At 39.4% G+C, this 20,181-nt stretch overlaps 1 protein-coding gene across 2 annotated transcripts in view; it reads right to left on the bottom strand.

Annotated features, from left to right (window-relative positions):
• Positions 1-20,181, bottom strand: part of RPS6KA2 (ribosomal protein S6 kinase A2) — a 272,415-nt gene that overhangs the window by 237,155 nt on the left and 15,079 nt on the right. The window contains exon 1 of one of the 2 annotated variants that reach the window (XM_042480370.1): positions 909-976. The exons of the other annotated variant lie outside the window; for it this stretch is intronic. Coding sequence (XP_042336304.1) covers positions 909-956 — 48 coding nt within the window. The 5' untranslated portion in view covers positions 957-976. Of the gene's footprint in view, positions 1-908; positions 977-20,181 lie in introns of those variants that run through there. 2 annotated transcript variants of the gene reach the window in all.

Below are 20,181 nucleotides of genomic sequence, written 5' to 3'. Positions count from 1 at the left end.
AACCTGTTTCCAAACGTTCCTGTTTTTTGCAAAGCCCTTGTCCCCTGCTCATGGCTGTTAGTGAATTAAAAATTATCTAAAAGAATTGGTTACAGAAAGACTGGCAGAGAGCAGGGAATGCTATTGACATGAACATTTTAAACAATAATAGTACATGCTTTCTCTGTACATTAAATCGAAATCATTTTGAGGGTAACTGCAACAGTTCAAAACTTCCTGATACACTTATTAATAAGGCACAATTTAATCTGGATGTTAAGTTTCCCATAATTATCTACCATAACTGGATAGATATAATTACTGCAAATTTAGCTCTCACTTACTTCCTGTGTGTTTATTAATAACAGAGAAATATGGCCTAATATAACACTAAAATGTGTGTAATCTCCCTTACTATTTCCATCTTTTCCTTGCACTTTTTCTTCTTAGCGATTTGACTTGAGACTGAGTCATATTTAAAATAGCTGCTGAAATCAGAGACATAAATAAGCCATAGCTATTTTAATGCTAATTTAATTTCAGTGGGTCTATCTACCTATGAATAAGTCTGTATCCAACCCAACCTCAATCATGTGTTCGTTTAAAATGAGCATCTTTTTTATAAGAACAGTACAGTCACAAGAAACAAACTATTTTTTTATTACAATCCACAGTAAAATAGGAAACAAAAGTGTTTGTAAGCAAGAAATACAGTTTGTAGAATGCCACATTGTGCAGACCTTGTCTGAATGTTGGCATCAATGCCATGAAAAAGAACTGCAAAATAGGAGTAACTCATACAAAAATGCATTATATGCAATGTGAAAAGTAATGAATTTCTGTATATGTGATTATATCAGACCAAGGCAACTGTCAAAACTTTTAGAGCATTAAGACAGCAAACATATAACAAATACAGAGAAACATACCTTTTTGAGGAAAATTTTTTGAAATTTCCAATGAGGCAGCTTTATCATTTTTAATCAGCATTTAAAAAGATCTTGGTGGTTTGCCTTTTGAAACAAAACAAACCATTCTTCCAGAGACTTCCACTTTTCATCTTCTCTGGTTATCTCTCTGTATCTGCTTAACGTCATACGTCATAACAGACAACAGTCCCTCAAACAGCTGGAGATTACAAGCAAAGGATAGGATGGATGTAATCTTTAATTCAGATAAAACACAGTATCTCAGCTTTGGCTTTGGATAGTGCCTAGTAGTTCTGTTTGTCAGCAAAGAGAAAAGGGAAGGTAACTGAGAAGTCTCCTAGCCACATCTGTGTCAAGAGAAACTGAGAAGTTATAAAATGAATCATTCTATCTTATCTGTTAGAAAGGAATGCGTAAGAGGAAAACAGCAAGAGGTGAGCTACCTCTCTCAACACCTGGCTTCTCCTTAAAAGCTCATGGAACAGAAGAATCTATTTCAGTATCCAAAGCTGTAAAAGACACCAAGCTTTGCCTGTTGCGCGCAGTTTGCCACAGCACACCTGTTAATGGTGAGCATTCCATGAGTCAGTCATGCACAATAAAATAATGTGTCATTGATGCTTCTGTGAATTAGTGAGTATTATAAAGATTACAAATACAGCAAAAGAAGGAAGGGAGGGGTAGAAAAAAAGACAAATGAAGAAAAATACAGTAAAAGGTTGGGGCCAGAACCATTCTAACAGAGTATTCCATAGTTTATAAAAAAAAGTGCCTAATTTTGAGCTATCTATGGCAAAATTCAAACTGTATACAAATATGGAATTTGTAAAAAGCAGCAAAGAGGATGGTCTCATTCTAATTTTGTTGTTTGAAACTCTAGGTCTCTTCATTATTTCATTTCAAGATATAGTTTAATAATATTACAGCTAGATACCATTTCTTGTACTACTTAGCTGCACTGAAAAATAACAAATGATTAAAATTATTATTTACCATATTACAACCCCCTGAAATATTTCTTAAACAGGGGGGGACAAGTTCCTTGGAAGGTCTATAAGTTTATTATTAAATATATACATAATGTTAAAATGGAAGTAGTTGTTAAAATCAGAGGACACGGTTGCCAATAAACAAAACAGCATCGTAGTATAGTAGAAACTAGAGATTTATTCTGGATATCAAGACAGAAAGTTCCCTGTCACAAGTTCAGTGTCAGAACTGAAAAAGCTCTCCCTCGGACCATCACAAATATATTCCTGTCCTCTGCCCCCCTTTCCAATCCCAATCACTCCTCTGTGATCCAGATCAAAGGCCCTTTCATGTTTTCACTCTTCCTCTCCTATGTTATCATTCCATCTCCCTTCAGGAAGTTCATCCCTGTTTCATAGCTCAGATCCGGTAGCATCACTGGGAGAGTGCGGGGTGGGTGGGTGTGGGCTGCACTGGGTGACACACCAGAAGGAGGGAGACACCCAAGAAGGGGGGGTGATGCCCCCATACATGCTGCTTTGGCCCGGCCAGAAGCTCTTCAACCCTACATGGAGGCTTTTGGGAATGGACAGGGGCTACTCTGCCCTGCCCAGAAGGTTTTGGGCTTTGATTGGCGCACCTCCTCCCCTGATGGGGGCTGGCCATTGACTGGGATGCATTAGTTCATATGTTTACTTCAATGTGAGAACCACTGTAGTCAGTGGGACTTACTGTCAGGTAAACATGTATAAGTCTATAGTTAAGGTGTACTTATGGGACTACAAATCTGGCTCAAGGAAAAATCTTGGTAATGTAAGAAGGGCAAAGATAAAGTAGAAGGGATTTCACATAGCATAGCTATGCAAGGCTTAGCTATGAAGCTCATTGAGTTGGCTTGCACCATGTGTGGTCAACAACAACAACAACAACAACAATTTATTTCAGTCATTGACCAGCACAAAAACAGAATACAACTATTAAAACACCATGTGTATGTAGCCAAGGGTCCGTTAGGGGAATTTTATTATGTTGTTATTAGTCCGAATATTGCAAGAGGGGGCTGGCTACAAGAGCCCTCCGAGATCGTCTCCCGATGTGTATACGGAGAAGACCAGGGCCTCCCAATAACTGAAGCTGAGACAGATTGCAATAACTAAATGTCTACTTTATTGAACAAAAAAAAGGGGGAACACACACACAATGCACACACACACACACACATTCAAGGCTCAGGAAGAAAGGTTGGAAATGTGGAAAAGATGTTTAGGCTTTGCTAATGGTATACTCACCAAGATGTAGTCTTCCTCCGGGAAGCGAATGGGATGTTGGACAGTGAGACAGATCTGCTCCGCAACCTGGGTTTGAGCAGAAATGCCGGCTACCAGAACAGAGGTCTGACTGACGTGGAGTAAGTAGACCTTGTAAATGGCGCGCTGAGCAGCAAAAGTGGGGACTTTTTATAGGCCAAATCTGGCCTGAGGGCAGAGAGTTTTGGTGATTGGAACAAAGGTGTTTAATTGCTTTCTTTCACCTGGATGTCTGGGTCTGATAATATCTATGACTTAAGTTGTTCGGACAACAGATTTGAGGAGGGGGTGATAGCTCCAGGAAAGGCAAACATTTGCTCTTTCGGGCTTGAGATAATCCCTTCATGCGACTTCCCAGACCTTCTGAGATGTTAATGTGGCTGTTCCTCTAAGGAATGTGTACATGTCTTGTCGCCTTGCCAGTAATGGCGGGCAAGCTAGGAGTCTGGCCAGGGGTCATCCAAGGGTTATCATTGAGTCCAAAATTTATATCAACCAGCATGGGTAACATGTGGTCTAATAAGTGACTGAAGCCTATAAGCCAGGTTCATGGATCCACCAAGAGTTCAGTCAATCTCCATGTTCAGAAGCAGTATGATGCTGAATGCCAGCTTCCTGGCAGCAATAATGAGAGAGGCTATTGACTTTAAGCCGCGTTTTGCTTGATGAATCACAATTTCTGCAAGCTTTCCTACGTGAATAAGCTTACAAGATGTTTCATTTAGTATTGGCTCCACACCAAAAACTTCATAAGGTTTCATCTCAATTTGTTTGCACACCAAGGAGTATGTGTACAAAAAGACAGGGAAAGAGCAAACGCCACAAAGTTGACCAGCTGTTCTATGTTAGCTACAAACCAAACTTCACATTTTCTGGATCACCAAAAGGAAGTTCAGATGTGCATGAAACAAGAGCAATATATTTTACAGAATCATGCTATACATCAGTGTCAGACAGATGTAAATGGACTAGAAGATTCAATTTCTAAGGTCAGACATTCAGTTTATCCATAAAATCTTTTACATAGTGAAGAACAGGCCCAGAATTTAGGCTGCATCTGCAATCAGAAATAATCCAGTTTGACACCAATTTAACTGTCATGGCTCAATTCCATGGGATTCTGAGAATTGTAGTTTTGTGAGCTAATTAGCCTTCTCTGTCAGAGACCTCTGATGTCAAAACAAACTACAAACTACAATTCCCATAGTACTGAGCCATGGCAGTTAGAGTGGTATCAAACTGCATTATTTCTGCAGTGTGGATGTAGCCTGAGGAACCCAGTTGCATGCTATAATGCAATAAGTTTGTGTATCTGATACCCATGATTTCCTGATTTCTCCTGAGACTTGGAAGAAATGAAGGAGTAAGTTTAGCCACTTATATTAACTCACACACTGACTCTAAAACTTTAAATCTAAGATGATAAAATGCTCATGAAATCTCTTTTTGATGAACAAGAGAGACCTCTACTGTCAAGTGAACAAAATGCATAAAAGAGGGGAAGGAAGGAAGGAGGAAATAAAAATGAAAAGAAATGTGGCAGCACTTTTAAGACGAACTGGTTTTTTATTTTTACATGAGCTTTCATGGATAAAAATCCACTTCTTTGGATGCAGTCCAGAATACTGCAGCATAATTATTAGCTCCTTCACAATTCCAATAATTAGATTTTATTTAATGACTACAAAATAATAATAAAAAAAACAACTAAGCATTTTGAGACCAATTTAATCTCAAATAATTATCCGATGTAAAAGTTAGTATATTTGTACTGAAATATCTGCCTGTTATATGTAGAGTCTACTCAGACACATACACATACAGATTTTGGGTAGATGAACTGAGAAGATACTTCTAGTCCTGGACTTCCAGGGGGGTTTCTGGGGCAGAGGGGTGCACAGGAGCACCCGCGAGGGTCAGGGTGGTAACCCGCAAACTCTGCTTGCTTGCTTCCTAACACCTTAGAAAACATGCTGTGAGCTTGAGTGGGCAATTCAGGGCCATAAAGATAAAACTCTTGATTCCAAAATCAGTTCTATATTCATACGATAATAAGAATGTGCACAAGCCCTATTTGAGTTCATGTGGCTACATGGAACATCATACGAGGACACATTCCATGTGAAGATCTGGAATACCAGAAATGAGAAGAGACCAACCGAATGTGAAGACTCTCTCCATTTTAAAGATGGCAGCCTCAAAAAGCTGGACACATTGCTTTTAGGTAGCTCCCTTCACTTAATTCCCAGACTTCACATCTCAGTAGAGACTTTGGAAAAGCCACTCAGTGCAACAGGGGGTGCATCTACTCTACACTATAGAAATAATGCAGTTTGACACAACATTAACTGCCATGGCTCTATCCTACAGAATGATAGGATTCCTGGGTTTGTGAGGCACCAGCACTCTTTGGCAGAGACGGCTACAGACTTGTAAAACTACAAATCCCAGGATTCCATAGGATAGCGCTACAGCACTTGACGTGGTGTCAAACTGTATTATTTCTACTGTGTAAATGTACCCAGGGTCTCTTTTCTTACTGGAGTGGATATGACAGCATATAATCTGGTTGTTTGGGACATTAAGAGTTGATAAAAAAATTGAAACTTAATCCAGACAAGACTAAGGTGCTCCTGGTCAGTCGGAAGGCAGATCGGAGAATAGAAATACCGCCTATGTAAAACCCCCCTGAAGGTTCGCAGCTTGGGAGTTCTCCTGGCTCAGGAGGCCCAAGTCTCTGCAGTAACCAGGAGTGCTTTTGCCCATTTAAGATTTGAGTGCCAGCTACACCTATTCCTTGAAATGCTGGATATGGTCTCGGTGACACATGCCTTGGTTGCATCCCAATTGGACTACTATAACTTCCTCTACTTGGGGCAGCCTTTTAAGAGAGTTCAGAAACTTCAGCTGGTCCAAAGAGCTGCAGCCAGGCTATTAACTGGGGCAAGTTACAGAGACCACACAATGCCCCTGTTGGGACAGGTTCACTGGCTACGAGTTTATTTCCAGGTACAATTCAAAGTGCTGGTTATGACCTACAAAGCCCTATATGAGTTAGGCCAGGCTATCTGGCAGACTGTGGGGCTAAACGCCGGCATTGGACTGGAGTGGGGGTGACTGCACACTGGCTACTTCGACTCCTCCCTGATGCCAGCGTCACACCACGTCTGACTGCACTGTGTCAGCCATTTCTTTACCACAGTGTTTAGATGCGCTGTGCCAAAGATAAAAGTCACTGCCACCATGGCAAGGGCAGCTTTTTGACACTCTAAAAAGGCATGGCATTTTGCCAGTTCTTTTTAGAGCAGCAAACTGCTAGATTGGGGCCGCAACGTGCAGTTGCTGCTACACCAATCTGGCACTGAAAGGGGCACTGGGGCACTGCTCTTATCAGAGTGGTCTGTTTTGCCCCTGTATTTCCCTATATGAGCTGGCCCAGGCACTGAGATCCTCAGGAGAGGTCCTTCTCTCAGTCCCACCACCATCACAAGCATGGTTGGTAGGGACACTAGAGAGGGTTTTTTCCATGACTGCCCCTAGCCTGTGGGACTCCTTTTCCAGGGAAGCCAGAATGGTCCCTTCCTTGTTGTCCTTCTGCTGGCAGGCTAGGACTTACCTGTTCAGACAGGCATTTAAAACAGAAAGGTTTTAAAGAATGGACTAGGTGTTACATTGTTTTACAGTGTTTTAAATGTTTTTTAAATCTTTTAAAATTGTATTTTATATTTTAACATGCAATCTGTTTTAATATTGTAGTAATTTAATTCTGTTTTAATGTACTATCTTTGTATGCTTTTAATTGTACGCTTTTTTTAATATTACAAGCCAGCCTGAATCCCAATTTTGGGGAAAGGACAGTATATAAATAAATATAATAACAGAAAGAAGGAGGAGGAGGAGGAGGAGGAGGAGGAGGAGAGGATCAGAACATCCTTATGGAAGTGACTAGGGTTTCCCACTCCTTTGCAATAGAGGGGCTAAGATTCAGGCCCTCCATTCTAGATATGTGGGTTTTAGCTTTCATTCAGAGCCCTACCATATCCATAGAAGTTGTCTTATGACTACTTTGCCTATTCAGTTTGCAGAGCTACCTTCCTGTAATCATCTCTGAAGTACCACTAAAAGGTATTAGAGTTCACAGAAAACATATTTCAGCCTGAGAGATACAGCATAATAAGTTGCATTCTACTTCTGCTTCCACACACAGAAGCTGACTGGACTTGAAGCTGAATCTAACATCAGCACTAGTAATAGTACAGTGGGCCATCCACATTCACCAGGATTTTGGGTGCAGGACCCCCATGAAAGTGGGAAAACCAGTGGGTAGAATGGAATTTATTTTTTAGTAGATATGCCTCATCCTACACTGTCAGAAGACCTCCTGCTTGCATCAGGAAGCATAATGGTATCGGCCTTTGATATCATCAACCATAGTATCCTTCTGGAGCACGTGAGAGAGGTAGGTTCCATTCCTACCTCTCGGGTAGACTCCAGATGGTGAGGCTGGGGGACAGTTACTCTTGCAAAAGAGAGCTGACATCTGGCGTTCCTCAGGGTGCCATTCTGTCCCCCCATGCTATTTAACATTTACATGAAGCCTCTGGGAGAGATCATCTGGAGACATGGAGCATGGTGTTATCAATATGCTGATGACACTCAGACCTACCTCTGCATGTCTCTAACTGGTACAGTGACTGAGGACAGCATCTCTCCTCTGGATGCCTGCCTACGGTCAGTAGTGGGCTGGATGAGGGAAAACAAACTCAAGTTGAATCCAGAAAAAATGGAGGTACTCGTGATAGGTACTCCTAGTCCAGGGACGGAGATTTGCCATTTATCATCTCAAGTTGATGCGATGGCCAGGAGTGCTTGGTACCAGCTTCAGCTGATACGCCAACTGTGTCCTTATCTGGACAAAATAGGACCTTGAAACAGTGGTCCATGCACTGGTAATCTCTTGCTTAGATTTCTGTAATGCATTCTACATGGGGTTACCTTTGTACCAAGTTCAGAAGCTTCAACTAATCCAAAATGCAGCAGCCAGATTGGTCACTGGAACTTCCAGATCAGACCATATAACACCGGTCTTAAAATCCATAAACTGGCTGCCAATTAGCTGCCGGGCGCAATACAAAGTGTTGGTTATTACCTTTAAAGCTGTATATGGCTTGGGCCCGAGTTACTTGAGGGAATGCCTCTCCCTACGCAATCCGCCTCGCACCCTCAGAACAACTGGGAAGAACCTACTTGACTATCCTAAAGTGTGATTAACAGCTACTTCCCAAAGAGTATATATTGCTGCTGCCCCCATGCTATGGAACAACCTTCCGGAAGAGATCCACCTCATATCTACCTTAGATGCCTTTAAGAAGGCATTAAAGACAGCTCTCTTCTGGTGAGCCTACCCCCCAGATCTTCAATAAAGAAGAATGGTTTACCTCAGGTCAGAATTGCCATTTAATGATTTTATTGTAGCAGTTTTAGACATTGTATTTTAGATATGTATTTTAGATATTGTATCATTGTATTCTTGTTGTAATCCCGCTTCAATCCATTGGGAGAGATGGGAAATATAAATTATTATTATTATTATTATTATTATTATTATTATATATGTTGTTGTTCCTGATATGTATGAATATCCAAGAGAGAGAAAAAGACTCATGCTACAATTGGTATATCATGAACAAGATTCATACTCTTTTCTTTCTTTTTGGACTTGAGTTACCGTGGTGAGTCAAAAAAGTAGCACAATTACAAATACTTTTCTGGTTTGGTAAGATAGTTCATTTTTAAGTGAGTTCCACAGGATGGCAGTGTTGCTTGCTGATATGTAAGGAAGAAGTGAAAAATATCTGAGAAGCTGTTTTTTCTTCCTCTTTTTCTTAGGCAGTAAATGTCCAGACAATCACAGAGATCTCAGATCTCACTAACACTCAAAAAATGGAAACCAAAAATCAATTACTCCCTTTCAATTAGGAATAGAAACTGTGAACAAACCCACCTACCCACCCCCATTATTGGACTACGACAGTGAAAAATGATAGGAGTTTCAAGCTGAAAATATCTGTTGGGCCACACAGATCCTACCACTGCTTAAAATCTATGCCCATATGAGCAACTGGGCTTTTTTCTTTCTCATTTTTCACATATTTCTTTTGAGGTTGTGCTTGAAGCTGGATATCAGCTAATATTTCACAGATGAAAGCTGTAAAACCAGTTGTATATTTATGTGGCCTCTAGATATCTATTGTGTTGGCCTTATGCTTCTGCCATCATTATTGAATGATGAAGCAGAAGTTACATGAGGGAAAGGGGTGAGAATATATACTTCAACATCTCACATATGAAAACCTAGGATACATGTGCCCTAGTGACATCAAAGCATGGTCAAGATGGCAATGTTACTAATGAGGAAGAGCATGCACACTAAGAGAGGTTGGAGGTGTTTGCTTTTGCCTAACTCTACAGAAAAGAGTGAGATTCTGTCCTCTCTTCTCTCTCAATGCAAATTTACTTTTGCAGTTTGAACCAAGGTCCCATTCAGACTCACCTATTTGTGCTGGATGGAACTGGGCAGAATTGGGTACCCCCCCTCGAATCCCTCCGGAAGCCAGTGCCCAGTAAAAATTTACCTCAGTCAGGGTAATTAAACCCTGAATGCCCTTGCAGCTCTTCTGGAGAGTTCACATTTGCAGGTACCAGTTTAAAATGAAGGCGCCTTTGCTGTCAATCAAATTCAGTTCCACTTTCATCAAGGTGACGTTTCCTGCAGCCATTGGGCAATCAGATGTGTGCTTTCCCCCTCTTTTAAAAAAAAACAACAGGCGGGAGTGTGCATATATTTTGTCAAATTTAAAAACCTCCAGGTGTGTGTGTGTGTTGTGTGTATTTGGGTCACTACAGATTATGGATCTTCCCCTGCCTCCACTTTTCAACCCCAAAATGCAATCTAATACCATTTCTGCATCCTCCCTCCTTGCCACCCCAGAATGCCTCATACACATACAATAATAATATTAATAATAATAAGTAATTCCTCATCCCAAATGGCATCTCTGCATCCTTTGCTTTCCCTCAGCCACCCCAGAATTCCTTACAGACCAGACACATATAGTAGCAAAAGCATCCTATATCATTTTGCTAAATTGAAAGGAAAATATTTGTAACATTTGCATTCTAGCATTTACATATGAAAAATAATTTAGAAAAAAAAGTGCCATGCTGGGAGCAAGGAAATGAAAGTAGCAAAAGCTATTCTATCTATATATGTATCTACCTGTAGCAAAAAAGCATGCACATAGACTGTAAAAAATAAAAAATAAATAAAAAGAGAGAGAAAGCTGCCTGCGAGAGCGGAGGCTTCCTTCATTCCCTGTCCTCCCTCTGACCTACCCTGAATTGACCCTTTCTCCGGCTCCTTCCTCCTCCTCCTCCTCCTCCTCCCGATGCTGCCTTCCATGGCACCCTTCTTTCCCCCGGCTTCATCCTCCTCCTCTTCCTCCATCACCCCGATGAAGGGGAGGCACGTTCTGCCCTCCTTCTGACCTAAATCCCTCCCCTGAATTTGACCCGATCATCATTGGGGACAAGTTCATATTCGCCGGACCTGTTTTCCCCCCAAAAGATACAGCTTTTACCTCGCTTCCAAATGACCCGCACTAAGGGGCATTTGCCCCTCAACTGATGTGAAAGCCTCAGATTCTCTTGTTAGAGATTCAGGGTGAATATGAACTTCCCGTGGTTAATCCGGGTTCTGATCCAGGGTAAAAGGTAGTCTGAATGGCCTCCAAGTTTACAGCAACTGAAGCAAACTGCTTCCCTTCCCCAATACCAGCAGCTACTTCCAGTAATGATGGTGCTATAGGTACCAGCTTTCACCTCAAAAGACAGTATGCCTACCCAAAGGTGCTAAAACAGAACAGAACAGAGCCCCCCACTTAGATGAAAACTATCATATTGTATTTCCCACAGCACTGTGGGTGATGAAATATAGACTTGGATAGGTTGCGATTGGGTCAGAGGAACTATACAGATACCTGCCCATTATGACATCATTGTCATAATTTATGTGTTGTAGTTTAATCTGTTGTTGTTTCCCACCTCAATCCATAGAGCCGATTATTATCACTACCACTACTACTACCAGCTGTAGCATTACCACCTATGTGGGGAATCAGGTGGTTGCAAGTTCAGTGGGTAGGCAGCTAATTCCTCAGCAGGAGGAATTAGCTGCTTAGCAGATAAGAAAAATTTCCAATAAATGGCCTTGACAAATGAATGGTGGGGTGCTGATGGCTATCTTCTTTTTTGATAATTCTGTACACATTAATGGTGCTTATTGTTGTTCTTATCATTAAAGCTTCAAGATGCTACTTTGGTTATTAATTCTCAACTTCTTCACTTGAATTTAATTCTCAGTTCTCCTCTTATTCAAACAAACGTATCTAGCAAACACTTTGTCAAACCAATGGCAAGTGATATTCTAGGCAGAATATTTAACAAAGAAAAATATTAACTACCATTAACTGCCTCTTCTATAATTGCAGAAAATGTGTTTTAAACTTTTTAGTGCATTGCCAAATGACTCATTGTTGTGTCTGTTTATACCTATGAAATTGCTGCTCTGTGCCCTTTTCGGGGTTAGCTACTAATTTTTGAGCAATTATATTGCTACTTCAATTCTATGACAAATACAGATATTATTTGAATTTTTTATTTGTTTCCCAAACCCACAATGTGTGGATTTGTGTTTCAACTGAATCTCTCTCTCTCCCCCTCCCCTCTTGTTTGGATAATTAAAACATCTTCCTAGTATTTCTTTTGTAACTGGTATGATTGTACAGTACTTGAAATCCAGAGCATACATTTTAAGAAATAATTTACACTCTAAGAATTTAGGGCCAGTTATGAACAATGACACCTGCATAAGGAGGCTACCTTAAAGCACCTCTCCTTGATTATCTTCCACATGCCTATGTTAAAAGGTTATAGCATCCTACTCTGTATCCCAGCTTGTGCTAGCATGTAATGTAGTCTCAAATGCAGTGCAGTTGTCATCTAGAATAGGTAGCACCAGGATTGAGGTCAGATTAACATTAATAATGATGATAATTGCATAGCATTTTAAAGAACGCAGAGAACTTCATCTGCAAAGCAATCTATACAACAATAGAAGGCAAATTTGTATTATTATCTTTATATTACCAATGGCAGGGCTGAGGATAAGAGACACATTGCTTACCTAACAACAACTTTGTGTTGTTGTGTGCCTTGAAGTTGTTTTTAACTTGTGGCAACCCTAAAGTGGGTTTTCTTGACAAGATTAGTTCAGAGGAAGTTGGCCTTTCCTTCCTCTGAGGCTGAGGGAGTATGACTTTCCCAAGGTCACCCAATGGGTTTCCATGGCCGAGCAGAGGTTTGAATCCAAGTCTCCAGAGTTGTAGTCCAACACTCAAATGCACAAATGCACACCTCATTTTGATTAAGCCAGCCTTCATTCCCATCCTAACAAACATGACTTTTAGCCCAGAATAACTCAGGGAATGTAAACTTTGATGGGTTAGTATAGTTCCCTTTCTCAGTTTGTTTTCAACGTCCACATGGGTGCACCAACTTTCTGATCATGGCCGAAGTACAGATATGTCCTCCTTCCTCAGTTCCTCCCCTTTTTTCCAACCTTTCCAACCTTTCCTCAGATTTATTTCCAATGGCCTATCAAAAATCATCTGCGATGGCTTCAAAATGTTGTGACATCTGGAAAAGCCTAGCCATTAAAGAGAGTTGTGATGCTTCTGTGTTGTTTCATATTTCTTAGTTCTAAATGTTTGACAGCATTGTATAGTACAGAATACAGTACAGTATTGAACCCAACATTAAACAACCCAAAAAAAGAGTTTCCATTGTTTTATTATACACCTACAGGGCTGAAAAAGCACAAAGATGATGGCAATTTTGCTTTAAAATCACCTAGTTTGGCAAAGTTGGTTTTGAACTACAACTCCCAAGATTCCAAAACCAGTATTATATAGTCATGTTTCATGGAATAAACCCCCATGTTCTGCATCACTGCTACTCCAAGTAGTGGTCTGTGGACCAGTCCCGATCCATAAGGTATTAGCTTTTGCTCTGTATTATTAAACGATCATTGCCTCCTCCACATGATTTGCATCATAGACCCTGTTACCTGTCCTGCTTTCAAGAAAGGAGGTTGTTGGTATATCAGTCCAAATATATCAGTTAGCAGTATATCAGTCCAAATACACTAAAGACAAAAAACCAAACCAAAACCCCAAACCCTATGATAGAGTCACCCTACATGACACTTGAGTAGAAAACTCATAACAAAATCTCCAGTTGAATGAATTCCTTCCCAGGAGGTTAGCTAGCCTCATTTTTATTGCCCTTTAATTGGTGAAGACAACATTATTTTTTTCCAGAGCTGTGTGTCATAGTTCTTTTGATGGTAAAGATTCCGGCTCTCTGTATAACATTTTGACACTGTACTGTCTTTTTTCCCCTTTTTCTTTTTGTATAGCAGGTGGAGGGGTGAGGTGGGGATAAGAGTTTATAAAAATTCCTGAAGTATTCAGTAGGGATCCTCCAGTAACACAACTGGTAACTACACCTCTAGGAAAGAATCTGAACCACCATTAAAAGGCATTTCTCATGGCCTTACTGGCAAAGTATTCCAGAAAGGCTTGCCTCTGTCCTGACCGTGCCATCAGTTGTACAAAACACTGATATAAATAGTGAAATATCCTCATTTTTACCCAAACAACTACTGAAAAACAGATGTGTGAATTGAACCTTCAGCCGAGGAAGACGTTCAGAATGTTCTCATTAGAGCACACAGGGGTCTAAAAGATAATGTTCAAGTAATTTATGACATAAGATGAATGTGGCACATTTAACAGAGAAAAGATGGACCTGAATAAAAATTGAATGGACTCCCAATGGGTATACCAGCTGCAGCAGGCCCAGAACTGAGAAGACCAGAAGAATGTGGGCCTGCATCATGGATGAGAGGCTCAGATGAGGTTAGATCTCAGGTAAATGAGATTTCTATAAACCTTGCTCTCTGCCCAGGCCTGCTGATATATAGATAGTATGTGCAGAGATAGTACTGTTTTGGCCAATGCTAGGAACTAATTAATGTCAATTAAGTTAGAAACTTTCTAATATACAGGGACAAGTTAATGAATCCAGAAGATCATATGCTATTGCCAAGATGTTCAAATAGAGATGAGATCAATGCTTTGTAGGAAACTGCACAGAAAAATCCCACCATGTCATATCCAAGAAATCTTAAGAAGTCTCAGCAACCTAAGCCCAACAGATAATTAGATGGAAATGTCATCATCTCACATGATAATAAATGTGGGCATAAGTGTATACATACTTAATATAATCTGACCTATATCAGTTATTTGGACTCTGGATGAAGGAAGAGAGAAAAGATAATGACTATAAGACATCAGATGTTATTGCTATATATAAGCCATAGTGTAAAAAGTCAGTATTAAATTATTATTAAATGGGGAAGGGGGGGGAGGGAGATATTTGCTTTTTCATTTTTTGGAATTATAAATTAAAATGCCTAGGTGTTACACAAGGACATTTTTATTGCTGATTGGATTTAGTATTGCAGAGGCACAGAATTGTTTTGAATAGATTGTTGTTGGCATGACAACAAAAAGAAGTCTGGGGCTTTGTTCATAAAAGGACACATTTTGTTATACATAATCCAGAACTGTTCTCAGTTTACTAATGTTTATATAAAACGATTGCTCATTAAATGCATACATAGATATGAGAAACTATTTTTCTTCATTCAAAAAATTAAAAAATATATCATTTTTCATTCATTGTAGACATTAAGGCACAAGAACAGTGATAAGGAATCTATGGTCCTCCAGATATTGTGAGATTACATTTCTCATTATTCTTGGTCACCAGCTCTAGTGGCTAGTACAGCACACTTTTAATAGGAATGACTACAATGGTATGCGGGTCTTCGAAAGCAAAGCAATAATATGGAGAATTGATTAAGTCCTGCTATCTCACCTAATTTTATCTTCAGATTCTAAAAAGAATTAACTCAATTCTTCCTGAAAATTATACGTTATCTCTGGCTGCTCTCCTAAAATATACCTACATTGTAGCAAGATGAGGAAATCAGAAGACAATTATATATCATCCAATAGGAGGATAAAATGTCACCGGTTCGTGTAACATTACATAAAAATACACATATAGATACAAAATTAGAAACAGTTTCTATACTTTCTACAGAAATAAAATATTGGAGAGAACTAATGTCAGGGCTGCATTTACACTGCAGAATTAATACAGTTTGACACCACTAACAGCCATGCTTCAGTGCTATAGAATTTAGGGAGATACTTAGCATTCTCTGTCAGAGCACTCTGGTTCCACAACAAACTATAAATCCCAGGATTCCATAGCATGAACCCATGACAGTTAAAGCAGTGTCAAACTGCATTCATTCTGTAGTATGACAGCAGCCTAGGTGACCTGTATACCTACTTCAGGTATTCAATGGGCAGCTTTCAAAATCCTTCTGGTCCTTGATTTTTAAATTGAACTTGAACTTGACAGAACTTGAATAGAAAAGCATTGTAGGTAAAGCATGTCACAGGACCACCTACACATTATCAAAGCACCACACAGTTTTTATGTGCAAAGAGCTCTCCTTAAAGGCAATGGTGACTGAGTAGCTTTTAAATCTTAATGCTCTTAAATGTGAAAGTGTGTTAGAAGACCCCATGAGACAGTCATTGCATTTGTATCTCCTTCAGACAAACACATTTAAATCAATAGTGCTAATTGTTTGAAGACTTTTGCTCTTATGATATATTAACCCAGTTTCAGAATACATTGATAACTCATTAATACCATTACATCTTAATGGTAATAATCATAACATTACAACCACGGTTAATGGTTTGAGCCCTGAGTATCTTAACAATCACTTATGTTACTGTATGTTTTCCAACTTATATGGTCATTTTCACACATGATATTAACAATGCAGTCCTACACAGGTCAACCCAGCATGAAGTCTCATTTTATTGGGACATACCTTATTTCACAGTTTTGAACCAATACAAACTGAAATACAGCCATCCTTTGAAATTTGCACTTCTTCAAATTTTACAATGGAATTCTCCACTGCAAAATACACATAGAATGCATATTTTAGAGGAAACCATGTAGGTTAGTGAAAATAACATGCAAAAATACAGTATATTAAAGAAAACCCCTTTCAAAACATGTCATAAAGTTTGGGACAACCAAACCTGAGATGGAAAAAATCAGAAACTTAATTAGAGATTTAGATTGCATTATTTAAAATACTGTTTTTATCAAGACACTTTTTGCTCTTTGTATGTATTTCAAAAAATTGTTAATACAGGATAGACTGTGGTAGGAAAATACATTTTAAGTAAATGTAAATTTATGCTTTACTGTCACTTTACAGAAATGAAAAATACCACCAAAAGGTTTATTTTAACACTATTTTTTCAGTTCCTACCTATGCTCCTAGTTGCAGATTCTTTGGCCAATGCCATCAATATCACTAAATCAACCCCTGACAAAATTATCAAAGAGGTTCTCTGAGTTTTGAAACCATATTTATTAATTTGCAGTATTTGTGTGCTGTTTTTCCAGTATAAAAATCTATAAGGCAGCTTATAAAACAAAATAAAAACCAAAAATGAAGCACAACTTCACAGAATTAATTATATTAAGGCTTAAAGATTATAAGCAGAAGAATATCACCTATTTGCCTCCCTAAAGGCTCTGTATGAAATAGTAAAATTTTAATGTGCCACCTGAAATGCATCAGAGGAAGCTAGATGAACCTTTTTTGGGAGAGGAAGTTCTACAGTTTGTATTAGTTATGCATACTAGTGCAAACCATGCTTTGCATAACTTATCCCAAGCAGAAAGTGCACTTCTTTATTGGAAAGCTAGTCACATATCACTGGCATGTTGCCAAAAATGGCTTTCGAAGAAAGTACTTCATTTATGATGCATAAATCTTAATTTCCAGGAATTGCTACTTAACCTTTTAAAATTCTTACATTAATGAAGATGTGCAGAAGAAGGATAGGCTGTTCAGTATGGCAACAGTACTATGACCACTTACATATTTTTTTTTGTCCTGGATTTTTTATTCACTATTTAACTTGCTAGCAAAGTATATGCAATGAGATTCCCTTTGATAAGTTACTTGTAAAAGGAAAAAAACATGGTTGAAGACAAAGTGACACAACTAAATGAACATGACTCCTGTGTGTTGTTTCCTTTAGTATCTGCTTTCACTCTAACTTCTTCATTCAGTTTTTCAGATGAATATTTGCCTGTTTGCACAATATCAGTAACTGTCTACAAACAGTGTGTGCACACGCACTAATGTGCTTAAACCAACTCCCCTTTTAAGTTGGATAATTAATCCATTTTTGGCTAGAATGGTTTAGAGTGAAAACTCTTTTTGGAATATGATGTAAAATGCATGCAGAATGCATATATTAGGGGAAACTGGTCTTTCTGCCCCACAGCACAGTCCGAAAAATTCACATATGCTTGCATGGTGAACTGCAGCTTATCCTCTAACAACAGTTTTAAAGTAAATCTGAGGCTGCAGGCACACAGTAGGAATTAAGGTGCAGCATCATTAAAGAACATTGAAAACATAGAAGATTTTCGCACGGCATCGTTATATCATTCCTTTATCATCCCAAAGTGTAGTGGAATTGTCTTAACAGATAGACAATTCCAAAAGATTTTCACATGAGGCTGTTAGTGTTCTTAAATCATTGCTAAATCATTCTTAAATCGTTGCTGTGTCCAGTGTGTGACTGTAACTGTTTTGAAATCATTTTGTAATCATTTATTGCTGAATTCTGATATATCAACGATTTAAGAACACTAACAGCCTCATGTGAAAATCTTTTGGAATTGTCTATCTGTTAAGACGATTCCACTACACTTTGGGACGATAAAGGAATGATATAATGATGCCGTGTGAAAATCTTCATACACTCTATCAAAAGTTAAAATGTGAGGGGGGAACTTCAAAGTAAAGATAACGTTTCTAAGAAGAAAATTTTTATACTTGAACTAGTCTTAATTCCATTAAGAACTCTTAGCTGAAGACAATATTCAAGTTGGTTCACAATACAATACAAATAAAGGGGGACCTTGTAAATTATTAAACTATTCCTTTACTCAGTGCCGGCGATCCAAAGCTGGAGCATCCTCAACAGATGACTGTGCAATCCCTCCTTTAACAACCTCAGAGGGAGAGAACCCACTTTCCCTCATAATAGTTAGTTTCGTTGTTGAAATGCTCTTTCCATTGATGTGTGACTTAACGATCAGTTGAAATCCAGCCTCTTGCCACTTAAACACATTAGGTCTTGTCCTACCATTAGAAGCAGCAGAGAACAAGTTTTCTTCTGTTAATATGTGCATTACATTACACATCTACATGGAACAGCTAAGAGATGTTATCCAGATGGAGATTCAGATGTGAATTGTAATGTCATAAATATTTAGCTGACACCTAGCTCCGGCTTTCCTTTTCCTCTCATCCAGGTGAGCTGGTAGGTTCTGAACCAGAGTCTGAGCATGGTAATGGACTGTATGAGGGTTAATAAACTAATAAACCTTTTAGTCCAGATAGGATTGTCGTGCTGTTAGTGAGTGACTTGTCTGTTCAGTTAAGAGGTATTCAAACTGATTTTAAGGGGGCTACTCTCTCCCTAAAAAACTAGATTGTTTGGGTGTCTTCAGTCTAGCACTTGAAGGCATACATTACCTTGGTATGTCAAAGCAATTTTTATCAGCCGAGGTTAATATACTAATTGTGGCTCTATCTGGAAATACAGCAGCTTTGTGCTTGTGCAACTGGGAATAAATGTTTGCTATGTCTTATGAAGAGCAAGTGGGAAAATTGTTCCACAGCCTTCTCAGTTTAGTACTGGAGTTTTAAATGTACTGGCCCACAGTTTACTATATTTATATATCTATCTTTCAGAGACGTAGCTGTTTTAGTCTGGAACATCAGTATGCAAATGGATCTTTGTAGCACCTTTGAGACTGTGTAAAAGAAATTGTAGTATAATCTTTCACAGACTTGGCCTACTTCTTCAGATCTGTTTTCCTTCCTTCTGAGGAAGTAGGCCAAGGCCCAAAACAGACAAGCCAAAAGCACCACCTTTGGGCCAATCCAGGGGTGTGGCATACAGATGATGCATGTCCCTGGATTGGGCTGGAGCTGAGCTGCAGTTACCTAAGGCAGCCCAAACCTGGTCACAAAAGGAGGCCAAAAAAAATCCCACTCCTTGCCAGCAGTCCTGAGGATCACAGTGGTGGCCAGCCTTGGGACCGCAGTGTCTGGTTGCTGCAGTCCTACGCCAAATGAAGAGTGACTGGTGCTGGAGTGGCCAGAGGTGGTTCCAAGCTGCTGCTCTGCTTGACCCCATGGTCTACAAAAGCTTAAGTTGCAACTTCTTTTTCCCAGTTAGTCTCAAAGGTGCTACAAGATCCATTTGTATATCTCTACCTTTGTCCTTGAAAAGACCATGTTATGGAAATGGAACTTTACAAGAAATCCATAAGATAGTGTTGTTATAAATATGAATTATTCAGTAATATAATATTGTTACATTGCTGCATTTACACACACATATACACACACACACTTAATAGGTGTTTATACAGTGGTCCCTCTGGATTTGTGGGGATAGGTTTGGGGGGGGCCCGCGAATCCAAAATTTTGCAAATACTCAAGTCCCATTGATGAAATGATTACAACCCAAGCGGCCTGGGCTCTGATTAAAGTTTCTAGCACCGAGGCGGGGGGGGGGGGGGGGAGGCCAGTAAGGGAGAGAGAGAACCGCAGCCTTGGCCTTGTGAATGACCGAAACCGCAAGTGCCAAGCCCGTGAATCCAGGGGACCACAG

Source organism: Sceloporus undulatus, chromosome 1, assembly GCF_019175285.1.
Source record: "Sceloporus undulatus isolate JIND9_A2432 ecotype Alabama chromosome 1, SceUnd_v1.1, whole genome shotgun sequence".
NCBI classification, from domain to species: domain Eukaryota; kingdom Metazoa; phylum Chordata; class Lepidosauria; order Squamata; family Phrynosomatidae; genus Sceloporus; species Sceloporus undulatus.
The sequence above is the reverse complement of the archived record's forward strand: the minus strand, read 5'-3'. Positions and strand labels throughout refer to the sequence as shown.